At 45.2% G+C, this 15,233-nt stretch overlaps 1 protein-coding gene across 1 annotated transcript in view; it reads right to left on the bottom strand.

The window, feature by feature from the left end:
- The window catches only part of LOC115077730 (vomeronasal type-2 receptor 26-like), a 103,805-nt gene that overhangs the window by 69,520 nt on the left and 19,052 nt on the right, over positions 1–15,233 (bottom strand). Inside the window, exon 2 of the mRNA XM_029580017.1 lies at positions 5,204–5,503. Coding sequence (XP_029435877.1) covers positions 5,204–5,503 — 300 coding nt within the window. The remainder of the gene's footprint in view (positions 1–5,203; positions 5,504–15,233) is intronic.

The raw sequence follows: 15,233 nt of genomic DNA, 5'->3' as shown, positions 1-15,233 counted from the left end.
CCAAAAATGGCCTCATTCATTCAGTTTCAGCAATCATATGGAATTAATGCACTTTCCTATTAGGGATGCCCTAAGCAAAAATAAAATTGTAATTTTTTTGTTTTGTTTTTTACTCTTCTTTTCTTTTGTTTGATGCCTGTTTAGGTTTGAGTTCTCCATTCCTCCATTCTCCCACCAAACTCCATTCTCTATTTCCCTACCAAATCCTCCCAGATAAGGAGAGAGCCATTTTAAGAAGAAAGAAGAGGCACTCTGCAGCCTGCCTTCTGGCCTTTGGGCCAGGGCTTGGATTTGGGCCTAGGCCAAGACCTACCTGTCTAAACCAGGCTAGGTCCTGGTGACATTCATGGGCCTTAGCCTAGGCTGAGGTCCTGGCCCCGAGACCAGGCTTCTGGGCAGGGCCTTTGCTTCCAGTCCAAGGCTTAGGTGCTGGGACCCAGACTTCAGGCCAGGTGACAGTAGGGATGTGCAGACAAAAAGTTTGCGTTGATAAGTTGAAGGTGAGGGTCGATTTCGTTCAATATGGACATATGGAGAATTCCATAAGTTGAGGGTCTGTCCATACGTTCACCGGTTCCCTAAATAAAAATTTAAACCCCTCACCCTCCTTAATCCCCCCCCCCAAGACTTACCAAAACTCCCTGGTGGTCCAGCGGGGAGTCAGGAAGCCATCGCTGTATTCCTTTGCGAGGAGCACGTGACGTCGGCGTCACGTCGGAGTGACGCGGACGTCACGTGTTTCTCCGCGCCTCCGCTCCCGGACCCCCGTTGGACCCAACCGGAACTTTTGGCCAGCTTGGGGGGGCCTCCTGACCCCAACCGGAACTTTTGGCCAGCTTGGGGGGGTCAGGAGGCCCCCCCAAGCTGGCCAAAAGTTCCGGTTGGGTCCAACGGGGGTCCGGGAGCGGAGGCGCGGAGAAACACGTGACGTCCGCGTCACTCCGACGTGACGCCGACGTCACGTGCTCCTCGCAAAGGAATACAGCGATGGCTTCCTGAGTCCCCGCTGGACAACCAGGGAGTTTTGGTAAGTCTTGGGGGGGTCAGGAGGGTGTGGGGTTTAAGTGTTTATTTAGGTTCAACGTATTCAACGTAGCTATGTTGAATAAGTTGAAAATCGTGATGCGTTGCGCATCATCACTTTTTTTAAGTTAAAAAAAATAATAAGTTGCGTTTTACATATGCGTTCAAAACGAATGCACACCCCTAGGTGACAGCACTGGGCCTTTGCCTAGGCTCAGACCCCAGCATCGGGTCTGGGTCTAGATCGAGAAACCGGAATTTGGACTGTACCTATGGGCCCGGTCCCATCATCTTACCCTAATCTTAGGTGAAGGCACAGCATCCGGCCTATGCAACTGCTTGGTAGCAGACTTCATGAGTCACTTGGAAAGTCTGACTTCTGAACATGATGGCCATGTTTGGAAACTGTCATATTTAAAAGAATTGGGTGATTTCTCAAGTGACTTATAGTATGAAGTCTGCTACTTAAGTGTTTGTTTTTATTTTACAGAAGGAGTTTCAGCCATTCGGGAGGTGATTGCTAAGACTTACTGTCAAATGCTAAGAAATGTTTGGTTGCATTTTAATCTGACCAATGATAGGAAGGACTGCAGCTTTGGTGTTCATGATAAATGCAACTTTCTGGATAATAACCCCCTGAGGAAGCTCAAACAGAGTGAAACAGAGGCTCTCTGAAGGGGAATGGTTGTAAGTAAATGATATAAATGTTACAGTGGTTAAGGAGTGGCCTTTAAAATATAAGAACTGCTCTACATGATTGATAGTAAGATGTACTAACTGAGGAGCTGCTAAAGTTTGGGATTGTGCAAGCATTGTTTTGAAATTTTGAACCAAAATCTAGGGAATTGATTGCTCTTACAAATTATAAATTCAAATTTTGTTTAGTGCACATTTATAGACTTGGGCAGCAGGAGTGGTTTTTGGCTTGTAATGATTATACTTAAGTCTGCCATTGTGGCCAGAACACATTTTTTAGATGATCAAGTCTTTTTCACTCTTTTTGTGGTTAGGAGCACCTTATTAAGATGGTTGTTGCATGAGGTTTTGCTCTATGAGCAGTTTTCTTTTTAATTTAAAAATTAAATGCTTTGATTTTGATGAGTAGTGTTCTATAGGTTTTTCACATTTGTATGTGCACTCCCCATGGTCATGAAATACATTTTTGTTCTCTACCTAATAATTTGATTTTGGAAATGGGGTTGATGGAATCTATAGTAACATAGTAATATAGTAATGATGGCAGAAAAGGACTAAGTGGTCCCTCCAGTCTGCTCAGCAAGCTTCTTATGGTTGTATTACTATTTGCCACACCATTCAGGTTACTCGCATATTTCTCTTTTACTAAGTGATGAGCCTTCCTGAAAATTTAGACTGCTTGACGAGCTTTGTTTATAAACTTGGCCACTGTATCAGTCCTGTGTTTTTTCCTTTATATCTGTGAATCAGTATCCCAGAGCGTTCAAGTCAGGGCCGTGTTGGTTGTCTTCTAAATCCAATTCCTCTTCCCTTCCCCTCCCACCATCAAATTGGAAAGTGAAGTTACAGTTGCATCAAAAGCATCAAGACTTATTATTTAAGGGATGTAATCCCATGACCTCTGTTAAGGGAGGTAACTACTGCTCCATGCAGGTTATCCCCGTGCTTATCAGTTCCCCAGACCATAAAATTTGTGGCCCTCATTGGTTGTGGTCTGAATCCACTTCCCCTTTTCCCTCTGCCATTTGAAGTGGAGAGCAATGTTGCAGGTGCATGAAAGCTTCACGGCTTTTTGGTTAAGGGTAGTATTTATTTATTTTATTTAACAGTTTTATATACCGAAGTTCTAGTAACAAAGTTACTAATCAATTCGGTTTACATTGTAACAATAAAAATTGACAGAATATAGAATTATGTCTTACAGAGAACAGGGAAGATTTAACTTGGAAATAAATAAAATAACTTAGTGAGAGCAATAAATAACGTCAATGGAGCAAGGAGAGTACAATTTAAATACAATATAATATAGGAGGATAAATTCGGAATTGAATGAGTTGGGCCTGAGGTCGATTGTTGAAAAGTTTAAGAAAAGTTATTGGGATAAGGAGAATGCTTGATTAAACAGCCAAGTCTTGAGTCGCTTTTTAAAGGTGGGTGTTGATTGTTCCAATCTCAGGTCAGGAGGGAGAGAGTTCCAGAGTTTAGGTCCAGCGGTGGAAAGAGCTCTTTTACTGAGTGAAGTTTTATGGGTTGTAATCCCCAATTCCCCAAACCTTCTGTTAGAGTAGTAACCACTGCACCAGCAAGTCACCCTCATGCACCTTCTCCCTCCTGTCCATCCTCTAGCCTATAGCAATACACAGTGCTAATCCCATGCCCCTTTGAATTATTCTTTAGCACTGCCCCTAGAAGGGCATTCCAGGCATCCACCACCCTCTCCGTGAAGAAATATGTCCTGAGGTTGGTTCTGAGTCATCCCCCATTGAATACAAGCTGAGTTTATTTCTTCCATACTTAGTGTACATGATCCACACCAGTCCAGCCCAGAATACTGCTCTCACTCTCCTCCTCCACTCCACACTCCAGTGCCTTCTTCTCTCCCCTCCCCCCATAGACACATTGGTGCAGCGCTCTCCTCTTCCCATCCCGTTTCAATCCTGTCTTGCATTTCCCCCTCATTCTCGTTCTGTTTTCCTCTGCTGTGCTTCTGCTGCAGACTTTTATCTCCTTCCCCACATTTGCTTCTGCCTCCCTCAAAGGCCAAGACTACAGCAAATGCAGACAAAGCCACTGAGTCACCTCCTGCCCAGCCTGGAATAAAGTTATGCTGAGGTAGGAAAGTCCCTGCATTGCATCCCTTTCTCACTGCTTTCCCCGGTGGGTCTAAGTATGTGCACCACCCAGTCCTGTCTGTGCCATCAGTGTCATAGCTTGATGAATAGAGGACAAACCAAATCCATATCTGTGTTTAATACACACAGGGGTAGATTTTCAGAGCCCTGCTCGCCTAAATCCGCCCAAAACCGGGCGGATTTAGGCGAGCAGGGCCCTGCGCGCCGGTAAGCCTATTTTACATAGGCTTACCGGCGCGCGCAGACCCCGGGACTCGCGTACGTCCCGGGGTTTTCGGAGGGGGGCGTGTCGGGGGCGGGCCCGGTCGTCGCGGCGTTTCGGGGGCGTGTCGGCAGCGTTTTGGGGGCGGGTACGGGGCGTGGCTATGGCCCGGGGGCGTGGCCGCGCCCTCCGTACCCGCCCCCAGGTCGCGGCCCGGCGCGCAGCAGGCCCGCTGGCGCGCGGGGATTTACGTCTCCCTCCGGGAGGCGTAAATCCCCCGACAAAGGTAAGGGGGGGGTGTAGACAGGGCCGGGTGGGTGGGTTAGGTAGGGGAAGGGAGGGTAAGGTGAGGGGAGGGCAAAGGAAAGTTCCCTCTGAGGCCGCTCCGATTTCGGAGTGGCCTTGGAGGGAACGGGAGGAGGCAGCACGGCTCGGCGCGCGCAGGCTATACAAAATCGATAGCCTTGCGCGCGCCGATCCAGGATTTTAGTGGATACGCACGGCTCCGCGCGTATCTACTAAAATCCAGTGTACTTTTGCTTGAGTCTGATGCGCAAGCAAAAGTAGGCTGATCGCGCTTCTTTTAAAATCTACCCCACATTGCACTTAATGCAACACATGCTTTGCTTACCTGCCATGGGTGAATATTCTGCATCAGACTTGATGTTTGAGCAAACTCCCTCTGTTGCATTTTGGGTGAGAACAGGTTATGTAAAGCATGAGCTACTGAATATACAGCAATGTAAACACTGTATGTGAATCTAAAATTATTCACATCAAATAGTCTTTCATCGAGATATCTGAAATCATCTTCATCAGTGCATGGAGAAATAACCTTTTTTAGCTCATCCTGAGGAATATTGACGGGCTTACACCGAAATTGCTCGAACAAGAACTCAGAAAGCAGATTAAGATGCAGCATTTTTGACTGAGTGATACTGTATATGAAGTTCTTAAATCCAGGAATTTCTCCTTTCTTAATTGAGATCATCAAAGAACCATTGAATGGATACAAATCAATTGTCATCAAAGCATTTGTATCAATTATTAATGTAGCTGAGGAAATCCAAACTTTCCCAGACATTGAAAGTGACCGTAGGTCATACAATAAGCCGTAAAAAGTATAATATGTACTGAAAACAATAATTACATTTGCTGCTGTATTTGCTATTACTTCAACAGCTGTGGTGAATGTTCTGAGATCTTTATCATTGAGAATTACTAAAAAGTCAACACAGGCACCACTCCTGATAATCTCATTCCTCAGCTCCTCACTGGCTCTCACATTGCTGACATCATTCGATGCCACGATCCCAACCCAGGTCCAGCCAAAGTGCTTCAGTAATTGAATTATTGCTTCATACTGAAATCTTTCATCAGGTACAGTCTGGTAAAAGGAAGGGAACTGAACCCTGTCACTGAGGCTGGGATCCAGGGCTCCATAACTGATCTGAAGGGAACAGAAAAGTATTTGTTAATAACAGAGAGCTATAGAAATTATTTGATTTGAAGCAAAGCAAGAAATAGAATAATTTATCATTTCTTAACGTCCGGTCAGATGAATCCAGAAAAAGTGGGTTATAATAAGATTGTAAGCCCTCTGGAGATAAATACCTACAGTACCTGAATGTAAACCGATGTGATATCTCAATTGAGATCGAATGTCGATATATAAAAATAATAAATAAAATAAATAAATAAATACCAGCAGATGGAGATGGAGCAAACTGACATCACAGTATTTATTAGGGATGTGAATCATTTTTGAACGATTAAAATTATCGTCAGATAATTTTAAAATCGTCCAAAATCGTTAGAGTGCACGATACAATACAAATGCCCACGATTTACGTCAGGGGCATTTGTATTGTATCGTTAAATAGGGGGCGGGAAAACTGGCACACCAAAAGACCCTAACACCCACCCCGAACCTTTAAAACAAACCCCCACCTTCCCGAAGCCCCCCAAAATGTTTTAAATGACCTGGGGTCTCTGCGCGATGATCCCGGCACGATGTCCCGCTCTCTGCCCATGGCTGCTGTGAAGAGAAATGGCGCCGGTGGCCCTTTGCCCTTATCATGTGACAGAGCAAATGTAGCGCCGGCGCCATTTTGATTCCTAGCTCCCGACGTCACGCGTCCAGGAGATCGCTCCCGGACCCCCGCTGGATCCCCAGGGACTTTTGGCCAGCTTGGGGGGGCCTCCTACCCCCAAAAGACGCCAAATGTCCAGCGGGGGTCCGGGAATGACCTCTTGCACTCGAGCCGTATTGCAAAATGGCGCCGGCCGTATGGCCGTATTGCCGTATTGCAAAATGGCACAAGCCATACGGCCGGCGCCATTTTGCAATACAGCTCGAATGCAAGAGGTCATTCCCGGACCCCCGATGGACTTTTGGCAAGTCTTGTGGGGGTCAGGAGGCCCCCCCAAGCTGGCCAAAAGTCCCTGGGGGTCCAGCGGGGGTCCGGGAGCGATCTCCTGGACGCGTGACGTCGGGAGCTAGGAATCAAAATGGCACCGGCGCTACCTTTGCCCTGTCACATGATAAGGGCAAAGGGCCACCGGCGCCATTTCTCTTCACAGCAGCCGTGGGCAGAGAGCTGGACATTGCGCCGGGATCATCACGCCAGGACCCCAGGTCATTTAAAACATTTTTGGGGGGTTCGGGAGGGTGGGGGTTTGTTTTAAAGGTTCGGGGTGGGTGTTAGGGTTTTTTTGGTGTGCCGGTTTTCCCGCCCTCCCCCAATTTACGATTTTTAACGATTTCAAAACAAAACAAAACACGACGATCCGATTTCCCTCCCCCCCCCCCAGCCAAAATCGACCGTTAAGATGATCGATCACACGATTCACACCTGTAGTATTTATACCCCTGCAGTGACATCAGCCTGCCAGTATTCTCCATCTCCAGCAGATGGTGGATGAGCATCTCCCTACTGGGGATTGCTTCATATTGTGAAAGGAGAATTTCCTGCATTCCCTGCTTGTTCCTGTGTTCCTGTTTGTTCCAGTGTTCCTTGCCTTTCCAGTGTTCCTGCGTTTTCTGTGTGTTCCAGTGTTCCTTGCCTGTTCTAGTGTTCTTGCGTATCCTATGTGTTCCAGTGTTTCTGTGTTCCTTGCCTGCTCCAGTGTTCCTGCATTCCGTGGTCTTTCCTGTGTCCCTACCTAGGTAGTACCTTCTTGGACTGATGCCCAGTACTGACCCCTGCCTGTCTGACCAGTCTTTGCCTGCTGCCCGGAACTGACCACTGCCTGTCTGACAACATATTGATTGACCACTGGAACTGATCCTTGCTTTGGCTGACTACCTCGGATGAATTATCCTGGCTTTGACCCTCGTGCTACACTCTGATACCCTCTTCGCTACTCCTGAGACTGCCAGGTCCACCTGCCTTGACGCTCATCATGGCCAGCCACGAGCTAGATGCATAGGGCCAAATTTTAAAAGGTGTGTGCGGGCGTAGATTTGTTTGTGCAACCCGGCGTGAACAAATCTACGCTCGATTTTATAACATGTGCGTGCTGCCGAACGCATGTTATAAAATACAGGGTCAGCGCACGCAAGGGGGTGTAGAATTGTGCAACTTGCATGCGCTAAGCCGCGCAGCCGTACTGCGTTCCCTCCAAGGCCGCTCCGAAATCGGAGCGGCCTTGGGGGAACTTTCCTTCTGACTCCCCCCTCCTTCCCCTCCCTTCCCCACCCCCCAGCTCTACCTAGAACCCCCCCCCCTTACCTTTGTCGGGTAAGTTACGCATGCCAGCCGACAGCCGGCCAGCGATCCCGGACACAGCAGCAAATGGCCACTGTGCCTGGAGGGTCTGGCCACGCCCCCACCCTGCCCCGGACCTCCCCAGACCACCCATTCCCCGCCCATTTTTGCAAGCCCCGGGACATACTTGCATCCTGGGGCTTGCGTGCACCACCGAGCCTATGCAAAATGGGCTCAGGGCACGCAGGGTTTTTTTTAAAGGGTTACGTGCATAACCCTTTAAAATCTGCCCCATAGGTACTGCCTACTCTGCTCGGAGGACCTTCTGTTATTGGATTGTACCTGTGGTCCCCAGTATCTCTAATCCCGGTCTAGCTGGCCTATTCCACGACAGCCGCACTTCTCTACTCGTGGTGGGTACACCTATCCGTTATCTCTCTGGGAGACCCATCGAGGCCTACCTAACTCCAGGTGGTCCTGAAATTCAAGGGCTCAACCCACGGAGACCCCGGACTGTTATTGGCGAAGTTCAGCTAGCCTCTGTCTCCTCGAGTGCTCTGCCCCCTGGTAGCAGGCACTCTCTGGGTTCGCCCAGAGGGCCTTACCAATCCTGCACCAGGCCAAGGGTCCACCTTCAGCGCAACAAGTTGCATGGATGATTTATGGCCTCCCAGGCCTTGGAGAAAGCAGAGAAAAGCTGCTTACAATGTGACAAGGACAGCCACATGGCTTTGATTTTTGTGCATTTTCCCTGCACAATTTGAGTCTGTGAGAGACAACATCCAAGGTAAAAAAAATGTGGGGGGAATGCCTGTCAACCTGACTGCTTCTCTGCCTTTCCTGGGTGTGTTGGCTTCCTGCTTATCATGCCGCAATGCAGGACTTGATACTGGTGACCACATTAGTGAGGATGACAGCACCAAGACAGTGAATGAGGGACTGTGGGGAAGGAGCGAAGAGATCAGTAAGAGGGGAAGGAGATCGGGTAATGGGATGTGAGGGGGAAAAAGTGTGAATGATGAGATCTAAGGTGCTGCAGGTTGTGAGTGAAGAGATTGGAGGGACTATGAGATGTACATGAGGTGATCAGAGTGGGAGGCAGCCTATGAGTGAAGTGATTGGAGGGGGAGGAGAATGCGTGAAGGAGAGAAAAAGATAGAATTGGGTTTGCTGGGATAGGGAGAGAGAAGAGAATATGTGGCATGTTGCCTTCCTTCCATCTTCAAGGAGGCAAAGAGTAGGCCATGCTTTTGAATTCCAAGTCCCAGAATTTCCCAGGGAGAGAAGGGGCTTGACATTCCCTAGGGATAGAAGTTAGAGGCATTAGGACTACTGGGGAGATGGGTGGGGAACAAGGACTACTGTGAAATGTATGGGGGGCTGGTGATAGAGGATCAGAATCACCAGAACAGAGAGGAGTAAGGGGTTAGAGAGAGCCCCATTCTCTCTATCCGCCTTCTCCTCCTTATCCCAGTGATCTTGCATCTCCAACCTTCAGCCATCCTTTACCTATCAGTGTTCATCAAGCATGTTAACGGTTTGAAGAATGTGTTTGGAGTATATGTGTGTGTGTGTGTGTGTGTGTGTGTATGTGTTTAATAGAGAGAGTTCACACCCAGCTATGGTCCTGCCCTTTTGCACAGACCACACCTGGCCCTGGCACCACCCATCTCACTCCCTCTGCCACAGTTCCACTTCCTTTCCTGTGTAAATGGCTAAGTTCTGAAAAAACTCAACTAAATTTCGAGAGCCAAAATGTGACTGCCTAAGAAATGCACTGTTTCCTTTGAAAACTGACCTCTGCATGACTAAATTTCTAGACTGGATGACTGGGAAGGATCTGTCAATGACAACAATTTTCAATGTATTGTTTGCCTGTTTTGGTGGTGGGTACAAAACTCAAGCTAAATTTTCTTAGTGTGCAGATCAAAATGTTTACCCGCACACTGAAACACTGCTTAGCAATGAATTTACTACATTGTTTTTATGACAGTTAAAATGAAGTCTTTTAGAGGGTATACAACATTTGATATTGTTCTGATTATTTATTGGGTCCTGTTTGTTTTTATTCTTATATTCTTATGAGTATTGCATTGTGCATCACCTAGAAACTTTTGATAGGTGAGTTATAAATTTTATAAAAGAAAAAAAATGAGCAAGGCCACAAAGTAAAACATTTCCATGTCTCAAAAACTCTGTATTAACCAGGAGAATGGGAAAGAGCTGGTTTGCATGATGGATTTCATCCTGTCAGTCTACCAAATGAGGCATCCCAGCATATAAGCCACCTATTCAAGCCAGTTAGAGTGAATTTTGTTACAAAAAGGCAGATAATTGATAATAAATAAATACTTTTTCCTAGAAGAACCCTGATTGAAGGAAAAAAATCCAATATAGTCAGATCTCTCATGAAGACTCTACCCTCATAAAGTCTAACCTCAACAACTCCCTACACATGAATGTGAGTTCTCCCCTATCCCAAACCATCCTCCAAATTCAGAAGCGGCATTGATGAAGTTTGTTCTGAAACTCCCAGCCTCTTTTCATCAATCTGGAATGATTCCTTGCCACTGTGGCATATTCCAACCATCACCAGCAGGTGGGATGTGAGAGCCTTGCTGTTTAAACACCATTATGAACCATTAGATAACACTGTAGGACAGGTCCATGAGGGCTTTCTATATACATTTGGGATCAAGTCAGGGACGGAGATGATGGCAAGCTGATATATGTTCAGGTGTTGGAAGGGAGGCTTTGCAGTAATGATCAGGGTTCAGGATTTGTGAAAGTGGATTTGACTAGATTACTGGTAGAGATGTGAATCGGAACTGATATCGGATCCGATTCTGGTTCTGATTCACATCTATAGAGATGTGAATCGGAACTGAAATCGGATCCGATTCTGGTTCCGATTCACATCTCTAATTACTGGTAGATGTAGCAGCTAAGAAAAATTTGCTAAAATTTAAATATTGTTTCAAATGAGTCAGTTCCTGAAGGACAGGCTGAAGAAATGGGAGAAGTAGTGAGATACCTTTAGCAAACCATTTTTCCTCAGCACCTTGCTGTGTTGCTGCCATTCTTGCTGCTTCTGCTCAGTCCACTGCTTGTGCTCTGCCTCTTCCCAGGTGCAGCACCTTGCTGTTCTCTTGTACCACTCGTGTGGCCCAATCTGTTCTTTATACTGTGCCTTTATTTTACTGGGATTCTTTGGCCTCAAAATAAAAACCTCTCTCTTCCACGGCCTCTTTCTAGATGCCGCAGGATCCTGGAGCCTTGCTTCTGAATCTGCCTGTGATTCTGATCCTGTGATCAGGACCGGTGATGACCAAGCAGAGATGAGGAGCCAGGCAGAAGGTCGGAGCAGGCAGAAGTCAAGCGGAGTTGAATTACCAGGCAGATGGTCAGAGCCAAGAGTCCAATCTGAAGGGAAGAGGAGCAAGCAGGTACCAGAGGCAAGGATTGGGAGCACTGGAACCAGGAGTCAGGAACAGAAGACAAGGCAGAAACCAGGCATGCATGGATCAGGAACGCAGACACTCACACTCGCTGAAGAGCAAGACCCGTTGCTGAGACGAAGTGCAAGCGGCAAGGTAGGGTTTAAATACCCTCATAGCCTGACTTCATCTCCATGAGCCGCGGGGAACTTTCCTGCCATTGGCCCTTTAAATCCAGGAACTCGGCGTGCGTGCATGCCTAAGAGGCCTGCCATGAGGTCTTGGCATCGGCGGCAGACCTCAAGCAGTGTCAGTGGCAGGGAGCAGTGATGGAGGGAGCTGGAATGGGCCTCCAGGCTGTCCAGGTGAGGGGACACAGTCGCGGCTCTGCAAGGCTGGGGATCCTAACAGTATCCCCACCTTTACGCCTCCTCTTAGAGAACCCAGGCTTCTCAGGAATTGGATTCAATTTTGTCTTCATTACACAGATGATAACAGTTCTCCTGACTCTGTTAATCTTTCCAAACGCAGTAAGATTGATTCAGATGTATCTCTTCTAACATCACTTCATCCAAATCAATTATCTCCTTTCATAATATATCAAATGCTGTCACTCAATGGGAAGAGATTCTTCCAACAACTGTCAATAAACTTGCCCCTCTTAAATGCATGTCGTATAAACGATTCAAACCCCAGCCATGGTTAACTGTGAGGTTAAAAACTACTTGTCAAATCTTGAGTAAATCCAAATGTGCATGACACAAACATCCATCTTCCTCTCTTGCTAAGCCTTTAGTGCATCCCTTAAAACTTACCAAATTTCTATTTTAGAAGTAAAAAAATAAATACTACTCTAACCTCATCAATGAGGTCGGCTATGACCCTAAAACCCTATTTAATATTGTCAAACATCTCACCAATCTCACTCCCTTGAATTCACAAATTCCAAATAATCTGTCTGCAGATTTGTTTCTCAAATTTTTCAATTTGAAAATCAAAAAACGAACTCTCAATTTTACATACACTCCAAAATGGTACCTAAATAAAGTTCTCTCTACCACTCCATCTTGGTCAGAATTTGATTATGTTTCATCACTAGAGATCGCTAACCACATTGCCAAATCTAACATTACCATGTGTCCACAAGCCAATTGCTCCACTGCTTTATTTAAAGCTGCCAAGGAATCTTTAGCTCCCATTTTCACACGTTTAATAAATCTGTCATTGAAAGAAGGTAATGTCCCTGATAAGTTAAATTTTGCAGTTGTCTGTCCTCTTTTTAAAAAAATCTATTCTTGACTCCTCTGACCTATCAAACTATAGGCCACTTTTCTCCTTGTCTTTACTTTCAAAAATTTAACTCAATTATCAGATCATCCCTCATCAATAATAATTGATTTCATGCAATATCTACACCGGTGACTTTTTGTTCAACAGCTTATCTGTCATAGATGTCATTTTATAATAGACAAGAAGAGTCCTGAGCTTAACTGCTCCCCAGTTCCTGTATACCAATATGATATACAATATAGAGATGTGCATTCGTTTTCACGATTTAGCCAATGCCAACGACATTGTCTAATTCGTCATTGTTGGGGAAGTTGGGAAAAAGAATCAAAATTCCACGAATTTTCGGGTTAAAGTCGGTTTTTTATTACTGCGCACTAACGGATGTTAGTGCGCATGGACTATCCGTTAGCGCGCAGTCGCTGGACGTAGTGCGCAGTACATGGCGCCTCACCCTACTGCGCACTAACGGATTGTTAGTGCGCGCTAGGTGCATGTCAGTGCGCACTGCGATATGTTAGTGCGCACTAAGGTAAACTGATACTACATTGATACTTTTGTGTAAATTGAAGGTTGAATATGTATTCCTATTGGGTGTCTTCATGTTTTTTATTCATTACCAAGGTTACCAACAGCCAAGGTGCTGTTTTTTACAGATTGTTTTATATGGGGGATGGGGAATGGGAATGGGGGATAGAGCTATTAGCTTGAAGTTCTAATCCTACTGTAGTAGTGTGTCTGTGGATATTGTGATATGTCATCAATCATGTGACTAGAATTTGTTTGATATATTATGCATAATATTCATTTGCATCATTTTTTAATTGGCCACTTAAATTAATAGGTTTATTTTCCCTCCTACTTTTAGTCAATAGGTAGCAATAATAGCTATATAATAAGGGGTGCTCTGCTTATGTGTTGCTTTTGTTTTGTGGGTTTGAGGAGAAAAACATCAGTCAATCAGTTTATAGCTAGCTGCAGCTGTTGATTTGATAGTTAGTTAATATTATACAGCCTTTATGGTTAGGGTACTATCTGCTAGCTGGCTTAGCTAGCTGATACTAGTATCAGCCTATGATACTAGCAGCCAGCCAGTAGCTAGCCATTGCCACTAGCCACAGTAGCATATAGCTGCTACTGCTAGCAGCCAAGCCACTAGCCAAAATAGCCAATAGCCACAACCAGTGAGCTGAGCTGAGCTCTACTCTTTTTTCTGTTTCTTGAGTGAGCTCTTCGTTCGCAGCATTCCTAGCCTAGGCATAGGCAGGCACCAGCACTCCAGTCCAGCAGCAGGGCTTGCTTATAAAGGACAAGGTGAAGGTACTAAGGTAGGTGCGTTGATTGCTTTCTGAACATTGCAGCAGTAGAGTTTTAATAGATTTATAAATATATAAAATTATATAATATTATATTATCAATATTATATAGATGTATGTGTAATCTACCAGATTTATCACTAATAGTGTTTATAGCTAGCTAGCTAGCCATAGCCAGTGACACTAGGCTAATAGCTAGCTTGGCTATTAGCCTAGTGTCACTGGCTATGGCTAGCTATTAAAGCCAGTGAGTCACTACTATCAAATCAATTCTACTACTAAACCTATAATTGGCCAATAGTCTGTCCAATATCCTATATTACGTATCTTGTGCTTGGCTTGAGGCTTCTGCTCCTGTGTGTGAGATTTGTGGGTAAGACTTGAAGTGGGAGGGAGAAGTTATTTTAGTTCAAAGAACAGAATAGGCCTGAAAAGGATATGAAAAAATAGGAATAGGACTTCTCTAACCTCAATGCAGAAAAGCCTAGCCAGTCCTGCCAGGAGCTAATGTAATGAGTGAACTGAAGTATTGCAGCCTAGTTTCAGTCTCAGTCTGCTGCAGTTTGATGCTCTGGCCAATGCATGGTATAAATTGCAATATAATATATTAGTAAGTATACTATATCAAATTATCAATTGTCAGTGTCACTCACTGACTAATAATCACTATATCCTTCTTTGTCCTGTGGTCTGGGGGTAGCCTTAGCAATAGCTAGCTAGCTAGCTAATGCTATTAGCTCAATAAAGTTTTAAAAATGAATACCAAACTAATTTATTAACTTGTTCAATGTACTATTTATTATATATTTCTTGACCACAGGATCATAATGCCCCTACCAGTACCCTCTGGAAAAAAACGTGTTGGTAGTGATAGTGCTACTGGAAAGAGCTGTCTGCCAGTCCCTAGGAAAAACTGCGATTTTTGAGAAGAAAGAGGATGTAGAAGTGCAAGGAAACTTGTTGCAAGGGAAGGAACGAGCAAAAATTTGAGGGAAAGGTGAAAAGATTAGATGAAAGAATGGTGCTACAGAAAGTATTGGATGATGATGATGAATCAGATATTGAGGAGGAGGAGGAGGAGGAGATCAGGAGTTTTGGCTAGTAAACATTCTGAGGAGAAGGAGGAGGAGGAGAACAGAAGCAATGACAATGTTAGTCAGATTGCAAAACAAACAACCTACTGCCAGTGCCAGCAGTATTGCTGGTACCCTTTCCCCTACACATTTGAACATCCACGTGTGACTACTACTACTACTACTACTACTACTACTATTTCTACTACTAGTATGAAAATGACAAGTATCCAGCCTAGAGTAAGGAACAGTACAAGGACATCAAAGATTTGGAATCATTATCATGTTGTGGCTGACCAGAGATTTGGGACAATGTATCCATTGTAAAAAGATGGTGAGCCGTGGAAGAATTATTGG

This window comes from Rhinatrema bivittatum, chromosome 16 (genome assembly GCF_901001135.1).
Source record: "Rhinatrema bivittatum chromosome 16, aRhiBiv1.1, whole genome shotgun sequence".
In the NCBI taxonomy this organism is placed as follows: Eukaryota; Metazoa; Chordata; class Amphibia; order Gymnophiona; family Rhinatrematidae; genus Rhinatrema; species Rhinatrema bivittatum.
Note: the sequence above shows the minus strand (reverse complement) of the source record. Positions and strands in the feature narration are given on the sequence as shown.